General features: G+C 31.0%; 1 protein-coding gene across 1 annotated transcript in view; it reads right to left on the bottom strand.

The window, feature by feature from the left end:
• AP2A2 (AP-2 complex subunit alpha-2) overlaps window positions 1–16,162 on the bottom strand; it is a 52,035-nt gene that overhangs the window by 13,787 nt on the left and 22,086 nt on the right. Inside the window, exons 16-20 of the mRNA XM_051213041.1 lie at window positions 13,293–13,427; window positions 8,254–10,693; window positions 5,413–5,919; window positions 4,285–4,402; window positions 2,196–2,387 (exon numbers count right to left, since the gene is read on the bottom strand). Coding sequence (XP_051068975.1) covers window positions 10,616–10,693; window positions 13,293–13,427 — 213 coding nt within the window. The 3' untranslated portion in view covers window positions 2,196–2,387; window positions 4,285–4,402; window positions 5,413–5,919; window positions 8,254–10,615. The remainder of the gene's footprint in view (window positions 1–2,195; window positions 2,388–4,284; window positions 4,403–5,412; window positions 5,920–8,253; window positions 10,694–13,292; window positions 13,428–16,162) is intronic.

Below are 16,162 nucleotides of genomic sequence, written 5' to 3'. Positions count from 1 at the left end.
ATTCTGGTTCTAATATCGGCGTCTTCGGGAGATTGTAGGCTGCACACAAACACGAGACACTTAAACTGGTCTTCTGTCATTGCTGATAGTTTGAAGCGCTCACATTCACGGTTTACTAAACCCGCATGCTTAACCCAGTCATCATCACCTGCTTTTGTCATCTTGAGACATTGATAGCGAATATTAAACAAGGATGACTGTTCAGCAAAGATTTGCGACAAAATTTCAATCGTTGCATCAAAAGAAAGATCTCTTGGATTCATTGGAAAGATGAAATTGCTATAGCGTTCATGTTCCATAGTCCCAAGTTTTCTAAGAAGTATTCTGACTTTTGAAGCATCATCCAGTTTGCAAAGATCAATATAAAACAAATCTTCATACTTCTTAAACCACGACTCAAAGGTTACACCTGCTACACCATCAAAATTAAATTCATGGATGGCGTTAATGACTGAGTCAGTATGTGATACTTGAGATTCACTAGAAGCAGGGTTTCTCTCGGACAGGCAGAATTTCTGCATCAGGGTTTCCATGATTCTAATTTGGGACTCTTCAAACCTCTTTTCTTGACGCACCATATAAGCTTCTAATTGCTCCAAGGAAATATTCATTGTAGTTTTCATCCCCGTCGCCACTGATAAGTCGTGTAGGTTGAACGCTATATACGATTCCTAAGCTATTCCCGTAACCCGCAAACTAGAACTACACAGCGACTTGAACTCCAGAGAGAAGACACAAGTATGAGAGAAAACACTTTATCCCAAGGTTCATTCTAGTACAGAAAATCAAGGGTATTTATAGATGTTGGCGTCTGTTAAATCAACATCATATTTCAGCCAATCCGTTAACGTCATATTATGCTACCGACCAATGGTAGCACGCCACGCTGGAATTCTCGAGCGTTCCATCGTACTCTGATTGGCTAGGGCCCTTCGGCTCCTTTTTGGGCCTCTGGAGGCTCCGTTGAAGTTCTCCGGAAGCCGACCCAACAAAACGTTCATTAAGGATAGTGAGAAATTTGATAAAGATAAATCACAAATTTCAGTAGGCGGTTTGCCTAAATCTGAAGCCAAATTACTTCGTATGATTAAATATATAACCAATAAACATTACGTACTAATATTATGCATCAATCTGATGTCTTAAAAATACATTCAGTTCCAAAACTACCTAGTTACAAAAACAATGTACATGGTCTAAAACAGGGGTAAAAGTCTAGCGTATTATCATCATAGGGTTGTGGAGATTGTTGAGTTCTAGTTAAGATCATGAATCGATCAGTGTTAAACAGCTACTGAAAATCTGAAAACACTGGACGGCCGTTTCGTCCTAGTATGGGACGCAATATAGTGGACTGTTTGAAGTTAGGCACATCAGCTCAGTGGTCTAGGGGTTAAGTGTTCGCGGGTGAGACAAAATGTCTCGGGTTTAAATCCCGCGGGCGGGAACTCAAAGTTACGATAAAGCACGATCAGTCGGGATTTGCTTTGAAACACTTTATTTCCGCATTACATCTGTATGTTCCGTATAATAAATCACTGAAACATTCAATAATAAACTTGATAGTGATCGCTTCATTTGTTGGATAATCTAACGTAATGAAAAATCATTGTCTGTTGATAGTGCTTAATTAACTTATTTGACTTTTAACAACTTAGTGAAGCCAGCGATGGTCAAAGAGACATTTAGTGAAATTAATTTATCAACATCTCAATATGACTAACTCAACAGCATCATTAAACATGACATGATTTTGTCCTAATCTCTTAAGAAATATATAATAAGACTGTCCAATGACATGTAAAGAGTGAAATTCATGTGTAGTCTTGTCTCTTTGATATCAGCAATGGAGCACAATTATATAAATTAATGAACTTGTACAACATAATCTTGAAATGAATCATATCATAGATAGTTATCAAAAGAAATCAAAAATAGAGCGGTCTTTTGTTTAATAGCTTTAGTTTCATCAAAACTCAGTACACTTCATATATATGGATAAACTGATTCCAGTAAAATGTTGTTCTGTTATGGGTAGTGTAGTCCTAGTTCAATAGATCAGACTTGATAACTTTATTGTAATCTTTTAAAATGTAGTCTCTACTTAGTGATTAATTTTCTTCGGCCGATATAAATTTAAGTGAGAATCACATGAATAGATTATATAATATTGTGTGAAGTAGATGAAAACTTACCGTTTGTGCCCATCCAGAATAATTCCCCCAAAAATCACTAAGAGATTTTGAGATAATGTCATATGATTTTGTAGTCATATTTTTACAGGATGCTTCAGGAATTCCTTTCTCACGTGCAACACGATGCATATGAACATCGATAGGGACAACATTTAATTTATCTAACGACATAAGACATATACAATCTGCAACCTGTGAAAATACAACAATAACAGAAAAGGAGAATAAAATTTACCTTAAGGAAAATTAATGAATAAATAACAATGAAAATTAAAATAAATAACAAAAGTGTGTTAATGTTGTGTTTCAATGTCTTCTATACAGTATACATATGACAAATTTAAAGACTGTTTGCTCTTCCAAACAACGTTAACCAGATATTGGTACAATAAATCAGGATAACTTTCGGAAATACTAAAACAGACACAACGCAAAACTATTATGTAGAAAGGGGACCATTTAAAAACAACATATGTCAAAATTGTGGTCAAGTTAGGGAAATCTGGAGGAAATTTTCAATTAGACATGCGCTATCAGATGACAAACTAACGGAGAAAACATCGATTGTCAGAATTTAAATTAAATGTTTCGGAAGATTTTTCAATTTTCAGATAGTTTCTCATCACAAGTTGACATAGCCTGTTATTTATCAGTAAAAATCAAAGAGCACTAAATAGGTGTTTTTTTCTCTATAATGAAAATTGACTTCATGTTGGATAAAAATATAAATTTTAATATTTAAAGGACTCAAGACGAATTCCCGAAGGTCTAGTGAAAGTCAGTGGTACGTAGCGTTCATTCATGCCGGAAGTGAGACTGACATTATCATCGATAACAATACATGATGATTTCACCTACATAGTATATTGATTAAAGTTGGCTAATCTAAATATTTCAATACAAACGTCAAGAATATGAAAAATTCAGTTTTAGAGATAAAACACTTCGTTTCAATGAATTCTAAATCCTGACTTAATATTAATATACAAATCTAAAATGAATACCGAATGCATTGTAATGAATCAATTAACCATATATATTTCAGTAATCACTTATTAACTCAACGGTGTAAACTCAGGACAAAATTACATAACTGGTTGAAAACTGCATCCAATTATGTGGGAATAATATAGGAATCAAGGAATGTAAGAGTAAGTTGGACATTACTCATTTAAATGTATATGTTTAGTATTATTTGTGATAATATTAATAGGTAATTATTGGGAAGGATGAAGAGAAATTTAAAGGATCAGATTATCAAAGGAAATAATATTAAAATAAAGTTAATAAATAAGAATGAACAAAATTAAGAACAGCAAGCATGATCTTGGAATCGAGTGAAAGAGTGAAATAAATTAAGATTATGGAAAACATTTTTCTCCACACAAAGAGTAGATTTATCTATGTGCAAACCCATGGTTTCCGTTTTACACGAAAAACGAGATCTGGAAGTGTAGTGTACGCTTGATAGAATTCTACACATAACTTTGAAAGCTAACTTCGTATCGACTCAGTGACCGGTATCCATTAAATGTGTCAAAACATAGCTTCTTAAAAATATCACGACATATTTACCTGAATGTACGTTCACTATATAACAAATTGAATATATGTACCATTGAATTATAACTCAATAGTCAAAAGATATCCTTCTTGCAGTGAAATTTGAAGGTTAAGTTTAACCCCGGATCACTAGTTTGTACATACTAAATAATTTTAAACTACAATCACAAAGCCATCTAGTACTCGCATACTTTAAATGGTTCTTCCACTAATACGCTAGTTCGTAATAAAATTAACTTACAAATAAACGATAAATTGAAATCTATGGACAATGATTAGTATAGAAAGAGATGAAAATGAAATATCTATAGAATTCAGTGTTTGAAGTGGTTTAAAATAGCCATTCTTAAATGCTGATTAGAGGATGTTGCAGTAAATCAGTAGTTGGAACATTTGATTGTTTTAACCATGAAGTCAGATAATTTGCACTTCATCGTATACACTTCAGTCAGGAAAACAGATCAGCGTTAATAATAGCAATGAAAGTATTTGAAATATAAAGAAGAACAAAATAAAATTTAGTGACCTTCTTCCCGATTCCAGGTATTTGAAGCAGAAATGCCTGAGCTTCAAAATGGGACATGGAACGAAGTTCAAGTAGACGAGACCGACCTCCATTTTTCAAAAGCCAGTTAGCAGCAAGCCTGAAATAATTCAAACATGAGGATATTCAGGAAAAGGATCGTAATTTATGAACAAATATATTTCAGATATTTATAGAATAATTCTTCAATCCATTTCAGATAGATACTTCAAACAACAAAGTATTTTTCCTCATGAGTACAAATCAGAAATTTATGAAAAGTGTATCAACTGTTACGATTGTCAGTAACGGGCATCAACTAAACACTATAGGATGACTACATTAATAAACCTCTCATCAGCCTTTATAACGGCACGACAGAAGCCGAAATCCATGTCCCTTCGTATACAAGAGTCTATATTTTAACGCTGATAATATTTTGATGGAGTTTTGTTCTCTGAGCTGCATAGTTTTGGTCGTGACCATTACACCAACTGGTTAAATATTAAAATCACCAGCAGCGATTTTTACACTTGAGGGTCTTACTTCTGATACCTAGGTAGAAAGTTTCGATAGAATGTACCATTTACTTCCTCCATGCTACAGTTAGAAAGGGCGTAGGCAGAAAAGCTAGTGGTGTTTATCCCTACCTTTCTGAGTCCTACTTATATCACAGTCTAGCAGCTGACAACGTCTGTCAACAAAAAACATTTAAGAAGCGTCTATTCCGTTTTGAAACTTAGTACTATCCCTATCCCTATCATGATCACAAGAAGTTACTGACGGATATACAGATACAAGAACAATAGATCAGGCGAGTTCATTATATAAATTGGATGAAGTTAAGCGGATGACCAAGCTAGGATCCAGTTTGCATGTTTCCCAGACGCATCTCACATCGATGATACGAGATTCTAAAGGCTTACTTAGTGAATATTTTGTTATAAGACAATCAGAAAGTGTATCGATATACTAATGATAAAACATAATATTAAGGATTGTATACAAAGGTTCCAGTGAGCACAAATTATTATTATTATTTGAACACATAAATATTGGTACAAGAGAGCACCAATATATATGCGCCACACAAAATAAGCACAAAAATAATTGTAAATAATGAACACCCACGTAATAAACTTGGAACGATAACCAAAACCAATTTTTTTCAAATTATCCTGCATTCCAGGTTGTGCAAGTATTTCAAGTGATGGAAATGTCCAATGCCTTAGATCACCATTTCCCAAGTACAATGGATTACCATATTCACTACACAATTTACAGAGTAATTTAGTAATTCTTGTTAAATTATTATTAGCTGATGTAATGAAAGAGAATAATGTTTCTTCTGGATCTTGTCTTAATAAGCGTAAACCACGAGCTGTATCCGTTTGACAATTTTTAGAGAAACGATTCTCAAACCATTCATCCTTCAAAGACCATTCCTTCACAAGATCAGATAAATTCATATCCAGTCTAAAGTAATCACGTAAATCAAAAGGAACATCGTTTAATTTTATACCCAAATTTTTCTCAAAATAATATTCAACTGGGTTAGAATCCTCCATTTGACGTAATCTCCATAAGTGACCATTTATTACTCCATGCCATTCATTCAGGGTTGAATTAAAAATCCAGCTATAATATGGAGAAACAAATGTACAAAACTGAACAGTAAGTTTACTTCATGGGAAACAAACATTACTTTAGTTCGTTTAATGATTTGCAGAACAAGTAGCGAATGTGGAGAATGAAACTGTACCTAGTATATTTTGGTGGATTTATGATTATTATTATTATTTAGCTCAGTTAACATTCACTATCTAAAAAGACATGATCATCAGAAAGTTAACCTACGAATAATAAGCAGTATACAATAATCAACCCAAATCCCTATTGTCTAGATATACTACTAAATAATAATTCTTGAGAAAAATGAGTGAAGTCGAAATTCGGTTTACTGCCATCTAAGTCATAGTAATAAACTAGGCGAGACGATAATTTATGGACAACCCAATCAGGTAAAAGATAGCAGGTCTCGAATTTTGGCGCGAAATTCACTCAGCCATTTGGCTAAATAGAGTTTTGGCATTATAGCTGATGTCAGTTCGTTATGAAAACCCTAAATTTTTACAACTTATGATGAGAATATAATTTATAGACGACCTTTAGGCGACGCTAAAATGACTTTGAGAATATCCACCTACCAACTCGGATTAAATGAGGGTTACAAAATGCAGTGACATTTACAATTGATAGTCAGAGTTAGGAACTAGATTTGGGGTTTTCATCACGAACTAACATTAGCTAAAACGCATAGACGACATTTAGCCACACTGATGAATAAATTTCGCACCAAAGTCTACGACCTATTATTTCCTATCTGATTGAATCATCCATAAATTATAGTCTTACCCAACTTATTTATGAAGACTACAAAAGATGGAGATTTTCTTCCGACAATTCTGGAATATATATCGTACTCCACAACCTATGTATCACGTGGCATCAGTTGATATGCTTATTTGCTTCACAACTGAATCAACAAGTTTGGTAAATTCAGTTAGGTATGCTAATACCTTAATTTATTCACTTGTCGATCTTTTGAAACGATATAGTTTCATAGACTTAATTTAAACACAGATTATAAATTCCACACACTACAACAATCATGTGTAAGTAAAACCGTATATTTTTTTTTGTTGTGATACATCAAGAGGATTTTTGTCCGAAACTAAGGGAGACGGGTCACGTTTAGACGTGAAGGATGACTAAAAAGCAATGAGTTTCCAGTTATTATAGAGATTGTAAAGAAGACAAAACCGGAATAAAGTGGAAAGAACTCGCAAGAAAAGACAATCAGTTACATATATAAGAATTATATCGGGCATTATTTTGAGAAATAATCTACTAAAAATATTCTTCTTAAAAGTAGCTACAAAACCATTTATCATGAAAAATTAGGTGCAGCGAATATCAGAAAAGCATGATAATGAACACGAGGCTTCCACTTACTAGTATTAACATAAACGTCTTTCGAGTTTTGTGCTTTTAGAAATGAACATAACAATCACCGAGTTACGATGTATTCACAACGCGTTGAGTACAGTAACAGCCGTATTTTTGAGTCATAAGTTTTTTTATAAAATGAATGGTGATTAAAATTCAATTTTTAACGGGATAAGAAGTTTTTCTATCGAGAAAAACTTTTAATAATACGGTGGTAGATCAGATTTTATTTTACGATCACTTGTATACTGCTTTTCGAAACTCAACAATTTGTAAATCTAGCGAAAATATGAACTAGTAACCTCTACCTAAAAAAAACTCTGTCTCAGACCGAAAATGTACTACAGAAAACACATTGTACCCTTTATTAACCAGTAATATCTAGACAAATCATTATTTTTTACATGAATACGGTGAAAATCTCAATCTCTACCGAATATTTGTATCCTTCAGTGGAAACTTTGATAAACAATAAGATAACAACATACCGTTCCTATATGCTCTGTGAAAAGATGTTAATTTGCTCAATACTGTATATTAAAAGATTATGAGATAATAATTTCTGTAATTTGTCTGTAACAATACAACTCAGAACTAAACTACATAGACATAGATAGATCACAAAAGGTATTCTGACGATTAAGTAGAATATGGTATTTTTGAAAGTATAATAGCAGTAAATTATAAGTTAGACGATTGAATGCTGTTTTGAATATCAGCTAATTTATCTAGACAATTATATTAACACTAACAATATCGATAACAGACAAGTACATCACAAAAATTCAAGTGAAGTATTTTACCAAAATCTTACGAAAAAGTTTTTTAAGCATTTTAGAATAAGATCCCATTTAACAAAATTTTCCACTTCCCTATTTCGCTGTAATACAAATAATATCAATACCATTAGTTCCCAGGAAAAAAAATACAATTCACTTAAGTCCCTAAAAAAGCGATACCCACCGGAAAGCTTGACCACTATTTAAAGTCGAAAACAAATTGAAATCCTGTGGATCTACAGGAATTGAATGCCAATTATTAACTTGTCTCTAAAACAAAAGTATAGGTCAATGGAAGACAATTTTCAATCTCAATATTGGATTGTCTTGTTTTAAAAAGAATTAAAATATAAATTCCGAATTAAGCATTGAGTGTTTGATTGTGTGTAATTTCATGAGTTTGAATTTGTAGAAGCAATATAGCGCAAGCTTATGTCACAAACTTTCTGACAGTTAAATATACTGAATTCGGATTCTTAAAAAACCATAACAACTACCAGTGACTTACCATGATGCTGTGAAAACTGCAATACCTTTTTAAACGCAATAACAACTGACAACAGTTACGCAAATAATTCGAGAAACTAATTCAGCCTACGACGATGTGAATATCTATATAACTGAAATGGTATGAAAATTTCCTTATCAACTATATAGTAGTGTGGTCAATTCATAAAATTACAGACCTTAGTAGTTTCAAAATGCTTAGTTAGGGTCGCCCGGATAACCGCAATCAGTGGTTGAATACGTCGGGTGGCATGGCTCAGAATCGATTACAACAGAACAAGCGCACCTATCTTATTCTAGAACTTAACTTCCAGTATTCCGTCAATCTTTAGGAACCATATTTTCAATGATTAGTTTTTTATCACCACTGTTACCACTATTATTCCCTTCCTACCGATTTTCATTTAGTCGTGCTTCAGTATGAAAACTTAAACTAATACAAATTTTCAGTAGACTCTACGTTGATTATAATAAATTGATGGTGGCCTGACATGTACGGAAACAAATTTGGAATAAAGCATAAAATAATTCATTAAATCATGAGCCATGAAAAAATATAAACATATCTACTTCTTATCTTCTAAACACATTAAACCAATACTTGTTTTCTAATACTGATTTCCGTTAGTTTCGACAATATCATCTGGACGATTATGCTTGTTGACGTTTCAATGTCAGTAACTGAAACAAACATACTAAGAATATGTATTATGATCAATCAGCGACGTAACAACCACGTTAATCCCAACTACACAGTGAATATTTTTATTGAGTAAAAACAAAAGCCATGAAAATGAACTAATAATCAACAATTGGACGAACAAACATACATTATACGCACCCATCTACTCATTTTTCCATACACAGCATTGACAACAGTTTTAATGATTCCAAAACAAAAACCGTAATTCTAGGTGAAACTTGATATATATATATATATATATATATATATATATATATATATATATATATATATATAAATCACGAACAATAAATAATATGCTATAACACTTTCGGATCCTAACATAAAAGCAACAGTAACAAAGATAAATAAGGAGGGAAAAAAAAGAATCACATTGTTTGATAATTTCCATAATAATAATAATAGTAATAATAATAATAATTATCATCAACATCAGTGTAGTGAAACGATGACAATTATAATAGAGCAAACAATTGGAAATAATTATAATTTTTGTTTTAAAAAAAAATTAATTGTCTAACTTTGTATTTATAGAAATGCAAAATAAATCACAATGAATGTGGAGTGATTGATTAATGAATTTGGTGAAGCCAATTAACACGTGTATCAGTGACTGAATGAATATAAATGATCAGTAGATGGTAACAAAAAATAATCCTCATTGAAATTAGGTGATAACGATTATGATTATGATGACTAAATGTCATAATATGGCGAACACGCAAAACAGAACATTGTTATTATTACTATTATCATAGAATACCATGAAATAATAAACAAGTAATGACTAAAATAATCATAAACAGATTGAAAACTAACTAACAAATAATATTCTACAAGTAATTAAGTAGACAGGTAGGTATAAGTTAAACTAAATAATCAAACAGTACAGAAGAGGGATAGGCATAGAGAGAAAGATGAAAGAAAACCCAGCATAAAACAGAAATGAGTAAATTAAATACAATTCAATCAGGAATGCACATACACATGTGCATGTAAAACTAGCGAGAGATTTTTTTATTCTAAGGACAAAGTAGAAAACATATTTGCCTTATGCTTTTAAAAGTTTTATCAAAAGAGAAAACAACAACGGCAACGACATTAATAACAACGATATATATATATAATGGGAATGATAAAGAATTCTCATTGCTTATCGTCATCAACATTATTAATGTTATAAATCTATTTTTTTTTTGCCAAGATGAAACCACATTGCAATATAAATTATAAAGAATGTTCCATTGGATTGGTCCATCATAGACACATTAAAATTGATCAGAGTATTAATTGAATATAAACAACAATAGTAACAATGATGACAAAAATATTCAATTTAGATCAATTGTTCAATGAGTTTGGCTAAATGAGATGAGACAATTTCTCTTGTACTGCGAATAGTAAGGCAATACATCTAAAATAAAAAATGAGAAGGAAACGAGAAAAAAGATTTTTAATTTATTAATTTAAAAAAGCGGTAATTAGTAAGACCAGTTATGTGTAGTTGGTAGTGTACATAGATCAAGGAAAAACATCCAATTGATAAAGGGATTTAGGCTTAATTGTATTATAAAAACCTGTGATGAAATGAAAACTATCCGTAATGATACAATTGAATTAAAATTCCTCTACATTGTACATACAGAAAGTAATGAACATTATTTTATATTATAACAATCAAATTGCGATCTATTTGATTAATCTTTTCATCTAGTTCACATTTAATCAAGAACGTTGTATTAATATTACATTTCCTATTTGTGTATTAATAACAGAGAAAAGTTATTTGAATTAAATTATATCAGAATAATGTAACTTATTTATCAAGTACTATTTATCAATAACTATTATGACTGTAACGTTATTTGATATCTAGAGAAAGATGTACCAATAAGAACCCTGGTTATAGTATTTCTACGTAGAGTACACTGTTTTGGCCATAACTTATCGTACTAAATCTTGAACAATAATAAGCTTTGATTGGCAACATTAACTTTGCGTTGAGGTCCAGTTAATTATAACTTATTAGTTCCAATGACACACACACCTTCTAACATCCGCGGTTTCGAGTTTTAATAGCAAAACAAACAAACCAAGATAGCTTCTATCACGATATCCGGGCATTCAGTATATTTACAAAAACATTTATTAGCTTATTTAGAAGAATTATTAATATTGACCCCCCCCCAATAAATAAATCATCCTTTATACACAATCATGATATAAGTAACAAGAAACGAAGTAAACAGTGGTTAACAATCACTAAGGAATATTAAAACGTGTAACAAAATTCAGTATGTTTAAAGTAAGCTCATAATACCGAGTACACAGCAATACAGTAGTCCAGTAATTTAATAAATATACAGTAATAACCAATGCCTCAAATTTTTTCGAATAATTTAAATATCTTATTAAAAGTTCGAGTTTGAAGATAATAGGTTTCACATCGCCAAATTAACAAAAGAATGAATCTCGTGTTTCGGTTGTTTTAACAATGATTTCAGTTCAGAATTGTGAAACGAAATTGTATTTAAACGACTGTTCAAAGAATTTCTTATAGGTAAGGGTAATTTCACTAAAAATAAAGTATTTTAGTACACTAACAAATGATCGCTCCGAAATTTCTATTTTATAATTATAATGGTTTTTAAAAATAAGTAGTATGATGAGTGTAGAATAAATGTTTGTCATGGTGTCGCGAAATGACGCACTAGTCATCTATAAAGGTTATAAGAAAGAACTCGACAATAATAAATAGTGTTTAATAAATGATCTGGTCAACTTTTTATCATGCACAAACATGAATAACAATTTTCAAATATTTCAAGAACATAAATGAGAATCGTAAACAAGAAAAGAGGATGATTTTAAAGGTTATTAATTAGACAGTACCCCAACACATTAACATAATTCCAACCTTATAGTAACATCAATATTACCAAGTAACCAAGAGTGAAAGTCCATAAAGTAATCAATGTACAGTTTTAAAAGACGAATATTCAAGAGTTCATCACAAAAACTCTTTCAGACACAGTGCAAATCTGTTCCAGTAATCATATCACTGCAAAAACTGGTACTGTATATATATATAATGCCTATGTACTCGGTTAACGAACAGTTTAAAAGGAGTCACAAAATTAAATGACCATACAAATATCTAAAAAGTGTAACATCTACAACTGCTACACTATTTTAAGTGTCCTGTATTCCAAGAAGCATCAATCGCCTCAAGGTTGAAGCTACAGTAGACTGAAAACCGGCTTCATGTAAGTCATTTTAGGTAGCTCGATGTTATCATTATTCGTCAACACAAAGACATTGGCACAGAGTCATGCTCAATGATTAATAGTTGATCATTACGTTGCACTACCGTATAAAGTACTATGTTGACGGGTATCAACAAACAAGAAACCGAGGTTCTACATTTCATACCAAGCATACCAATATTCAAGTAACAACAAAATAAATCTAACGATCTAGAAGATTATAAGTGTTTCGACTACATATTGTCCGTAGAGTATCCGCCAAAAAAATGTAAACAGGAAGAAAATTCATTTTTAGTATAATTACATTTGATAGTTAGGCTAAAAAACGTAACTTATGTATCTATTATAAAAGTATTCCACCGATTAACTACTATTATAGAAGTAATTGATTAAAAAATGTATAAATTTACTGCAGCAACTAAGTATTTGAGGAATCCTAACTGATCACGGGAAAAGTCTGCTGAGTTGCTTTCATTTATACTAATCTCTCTGGCATAATAAGCAATCAATAATATCCTTTTGATAGCATGTATAAATAGGCATTCATCCCCCAAGTTCCATTTTTAAAATCCCTTCCACCTAGTTTGGTTTGTACAACCGACTAGTATCATGAGGTCTTGAAATAACAGTGCAGCTGAAAGCCAAGAATATGTATCTGCGTATATACCTATCAAATATGTTAAGAATTCTTTTTAACAAAAATTAATGTATTAATTAGGAGGGTACATTCGATAATTAAAAATATACCTTTATTTGTGTATTTGGTTCCAATCGAAGTAGTACACCGACTTGTTGACTACTAGTTACAACAATACCTGCACCAACAACATTATTTGGATTAGGATCAATTCCATCCAATAAACCAAATCCAAAGTTTTTAGTCTATAAATAAATATAACACCGGACATAATGAAAGTAATTATTTTACATGAAGAAGTCAACGTGAACAGCAATGTTACAGACAAAAACAGAATAAAAATACGATCAATAGAATTCTAAATAGAAATATAATGTGAACGAATGAGCTTTACATTTACTCCAAATATAAGAAGAACTGCTACACAATAAACACTACTATATAGTGATTTAGTAGTGTTATTGAGCAATAGAAATAACTTGTTTTAGAAACCAGTATGCTGGTAAAGTTGAGATTAACTAGTCATTATGAAATGGTATTTTGACAAAAATTGAATAAGTGATATACGCGAAAAAAGAAACATTGTGTGAATCTCAGTTATTAATTAGGTGATTGAAATAGAATTTCAGAAAATTAAAAAAACTCAATCATCTAAGATAGTATCGTGTAATCAGACTATGAGTCAAATATACAATTCGGAGAGTTTAAATAATCGTAAATCTTGGTTTTATTTTAAATTGCTATATCTAGGTGAAAACCATGAATTAGGTTAAGTACATAATGCTCAAATTTAAGTACCACATTCAAAATTTACATACACATTGTAGATATATTCACATATTTTATGAAAACTAATAATGATATAAGGATTTTTTCAAGGCATGTTTTAGTGAAGCGAATTACTCGTCTATTGTTGGGAGGTAAGAATACTTCAGAATATGTATAATATGATTTGCAGTATCGGTAAATCGTATGATTTGATGAGCAAGAACTACTCAGATTTGTTCGGTGTATCAGCATGCTGATATGTTGATATCGATTAGCAAACTAATTCTTTGACTCTGCAGTATGGAATGGTATAGATGGATTCAATAATGTGAACAAAAGGAATGACAAAGGTAAAGAATAGTAGGATCAAAAATTTATGTTCAAATTCCCTAAACTGTCACCAGAAAATGATGGGCTCATTCACTGGATTACCTAATTAATATAAACATAGAAGGTTAGCTTTGAAATATAGTCTATCTCTTTTACGATGACAAAGATAGAAATAATTTTTTTTATTTAATTAAGTGTTTTTATAAAAATGTACAAACTATTGCGATGCTGAATACACTAAAACTTTGTCAAAAACAGTAGAGTAGTTAATATATTATTCTTTGTTTATAATTCCCAATAATGATCCTCAATTACACTATAATTCATGTGTATAAACCACAGTACAAGCCCTGCCTAATGTACGTATTGTTATCAGAATAATACTAATCAGAGAATTGACCGAAAGTAATCGCGATTGAAGTCGAGTAGCAAAAACTACAACTTTAAATGTTAATTACAATATTTACATACTAAAATTCTCTGTTTAGAATATCTTATTGTTATCAAATATATTATACGGAATAAAGTGACTATCGTTATTATTATTATACTTCCGTAGGTTAGATTTGATAAGAAAATGAATGACCACCAGTTTACTGCATTAACAGTTCATCAGGTTATAAGTTAAATACGAGTGAGAATCAATAACCGATTAGCTTTACAACCTGGGTGCAAATATATATATAGGAGTAAAATGGTCATAATCTGTTATTGACTCGACTGAGACTACGGATCGTTTCCAAACAAATATAATACTTTTGATTTTAAAAAATTCAATATCATGTATTAATAGTACGATTAGTATACTTAATGTAATGGTAAATATGTAAACACGTTTGATACAGTAAAACATAATTTTGTTAAATGTTTAGTACCTACATTAGCAAATTCGGTACAATTTAGCATACAAATAAACTTTAACTCAGTCACATTTACGTACTGACCTATCTACAAGCCATCAAATTTATAGGTGTTGTGAGGACAGAGATTAATCGGAGACATAAGTGGACAATTATGACTAAGTATATCAACCACCTAGTTCACATATATAAAGTTTCCTTAAAACCAGTAACTAGTTACACTACAGCAAACTAATTAATACATTATTAACTATTTATTGGTTTTATTGAGAAGTTAAGACAATTGTCCAGTTCTACAACTATACTTTTTAAAATGACAACAAATAGTTTATAGATAGATCAATCAGATCAGTGAATAAGAAATTATTTAGCTTACTTTCTACCAATCTCACAATCACTATGAATTAAAAATCTTACAAGATGAAAAACTGATTGAAAGATATAATCATCTTTCCATGATTGCACATTGAAGCAGAAAAATAAGAGGTGTCCTTGAGAATCAATCACTAAGGGTATAAGTTTCAAATAAGTGAATTCAGCATTCGAGCAATTCGGTACATTGACAATATAGGCAGATTCTAGTAGAAATTCCAGAAACTGTTGCAATGTTCGACATGATGAAGAAGTGGAAATACAAATATCGTAAATATATATAGGAATTCAGAAATAGAACAACATATATAAGCGAACAATATTGTTTTCGATTAGACCTTCATCAGGCTTTACTCTAATATACAGTAATATTTATATGCATATAAGAAATTATTAAGCCAAACAAGACAGTTTATGATTTAGTGATGACTGTGGAATAAATAACATAAACACAATAAGTAAATAGTACAAATTGATAGTGTGATGAGGATCTAAACGAAAACAATATTGTTCGTTTATATATATTGTTCTAATTCACAATATGGGAATTTTCTAGAATTCAGAAGTACTAAACAGGTCTTCTTTACACAATTTTACATAATTTCAGAAGATACTTAACATTTATTCATTTTGAATTATTTTTAAATATA

Source organism: Schistosoma haematobium, chromosome 3 (assembly GCF_000699445.3).
Source record: "Schistosoma haematobium chromosome 3, whole genome shotgun sequence".
Lineage (NCBI taxonomy): Eukaryota > Metazoa > Platyhelminthes > Trematoda > Strigeidida > Schistosomatidae > Schistosoma > Schistosoma haematobium.
Note: the sequence above shows the minus strand (reverse complement) of the source record. Positions and strands in the feature narration are given on the sequence as shown.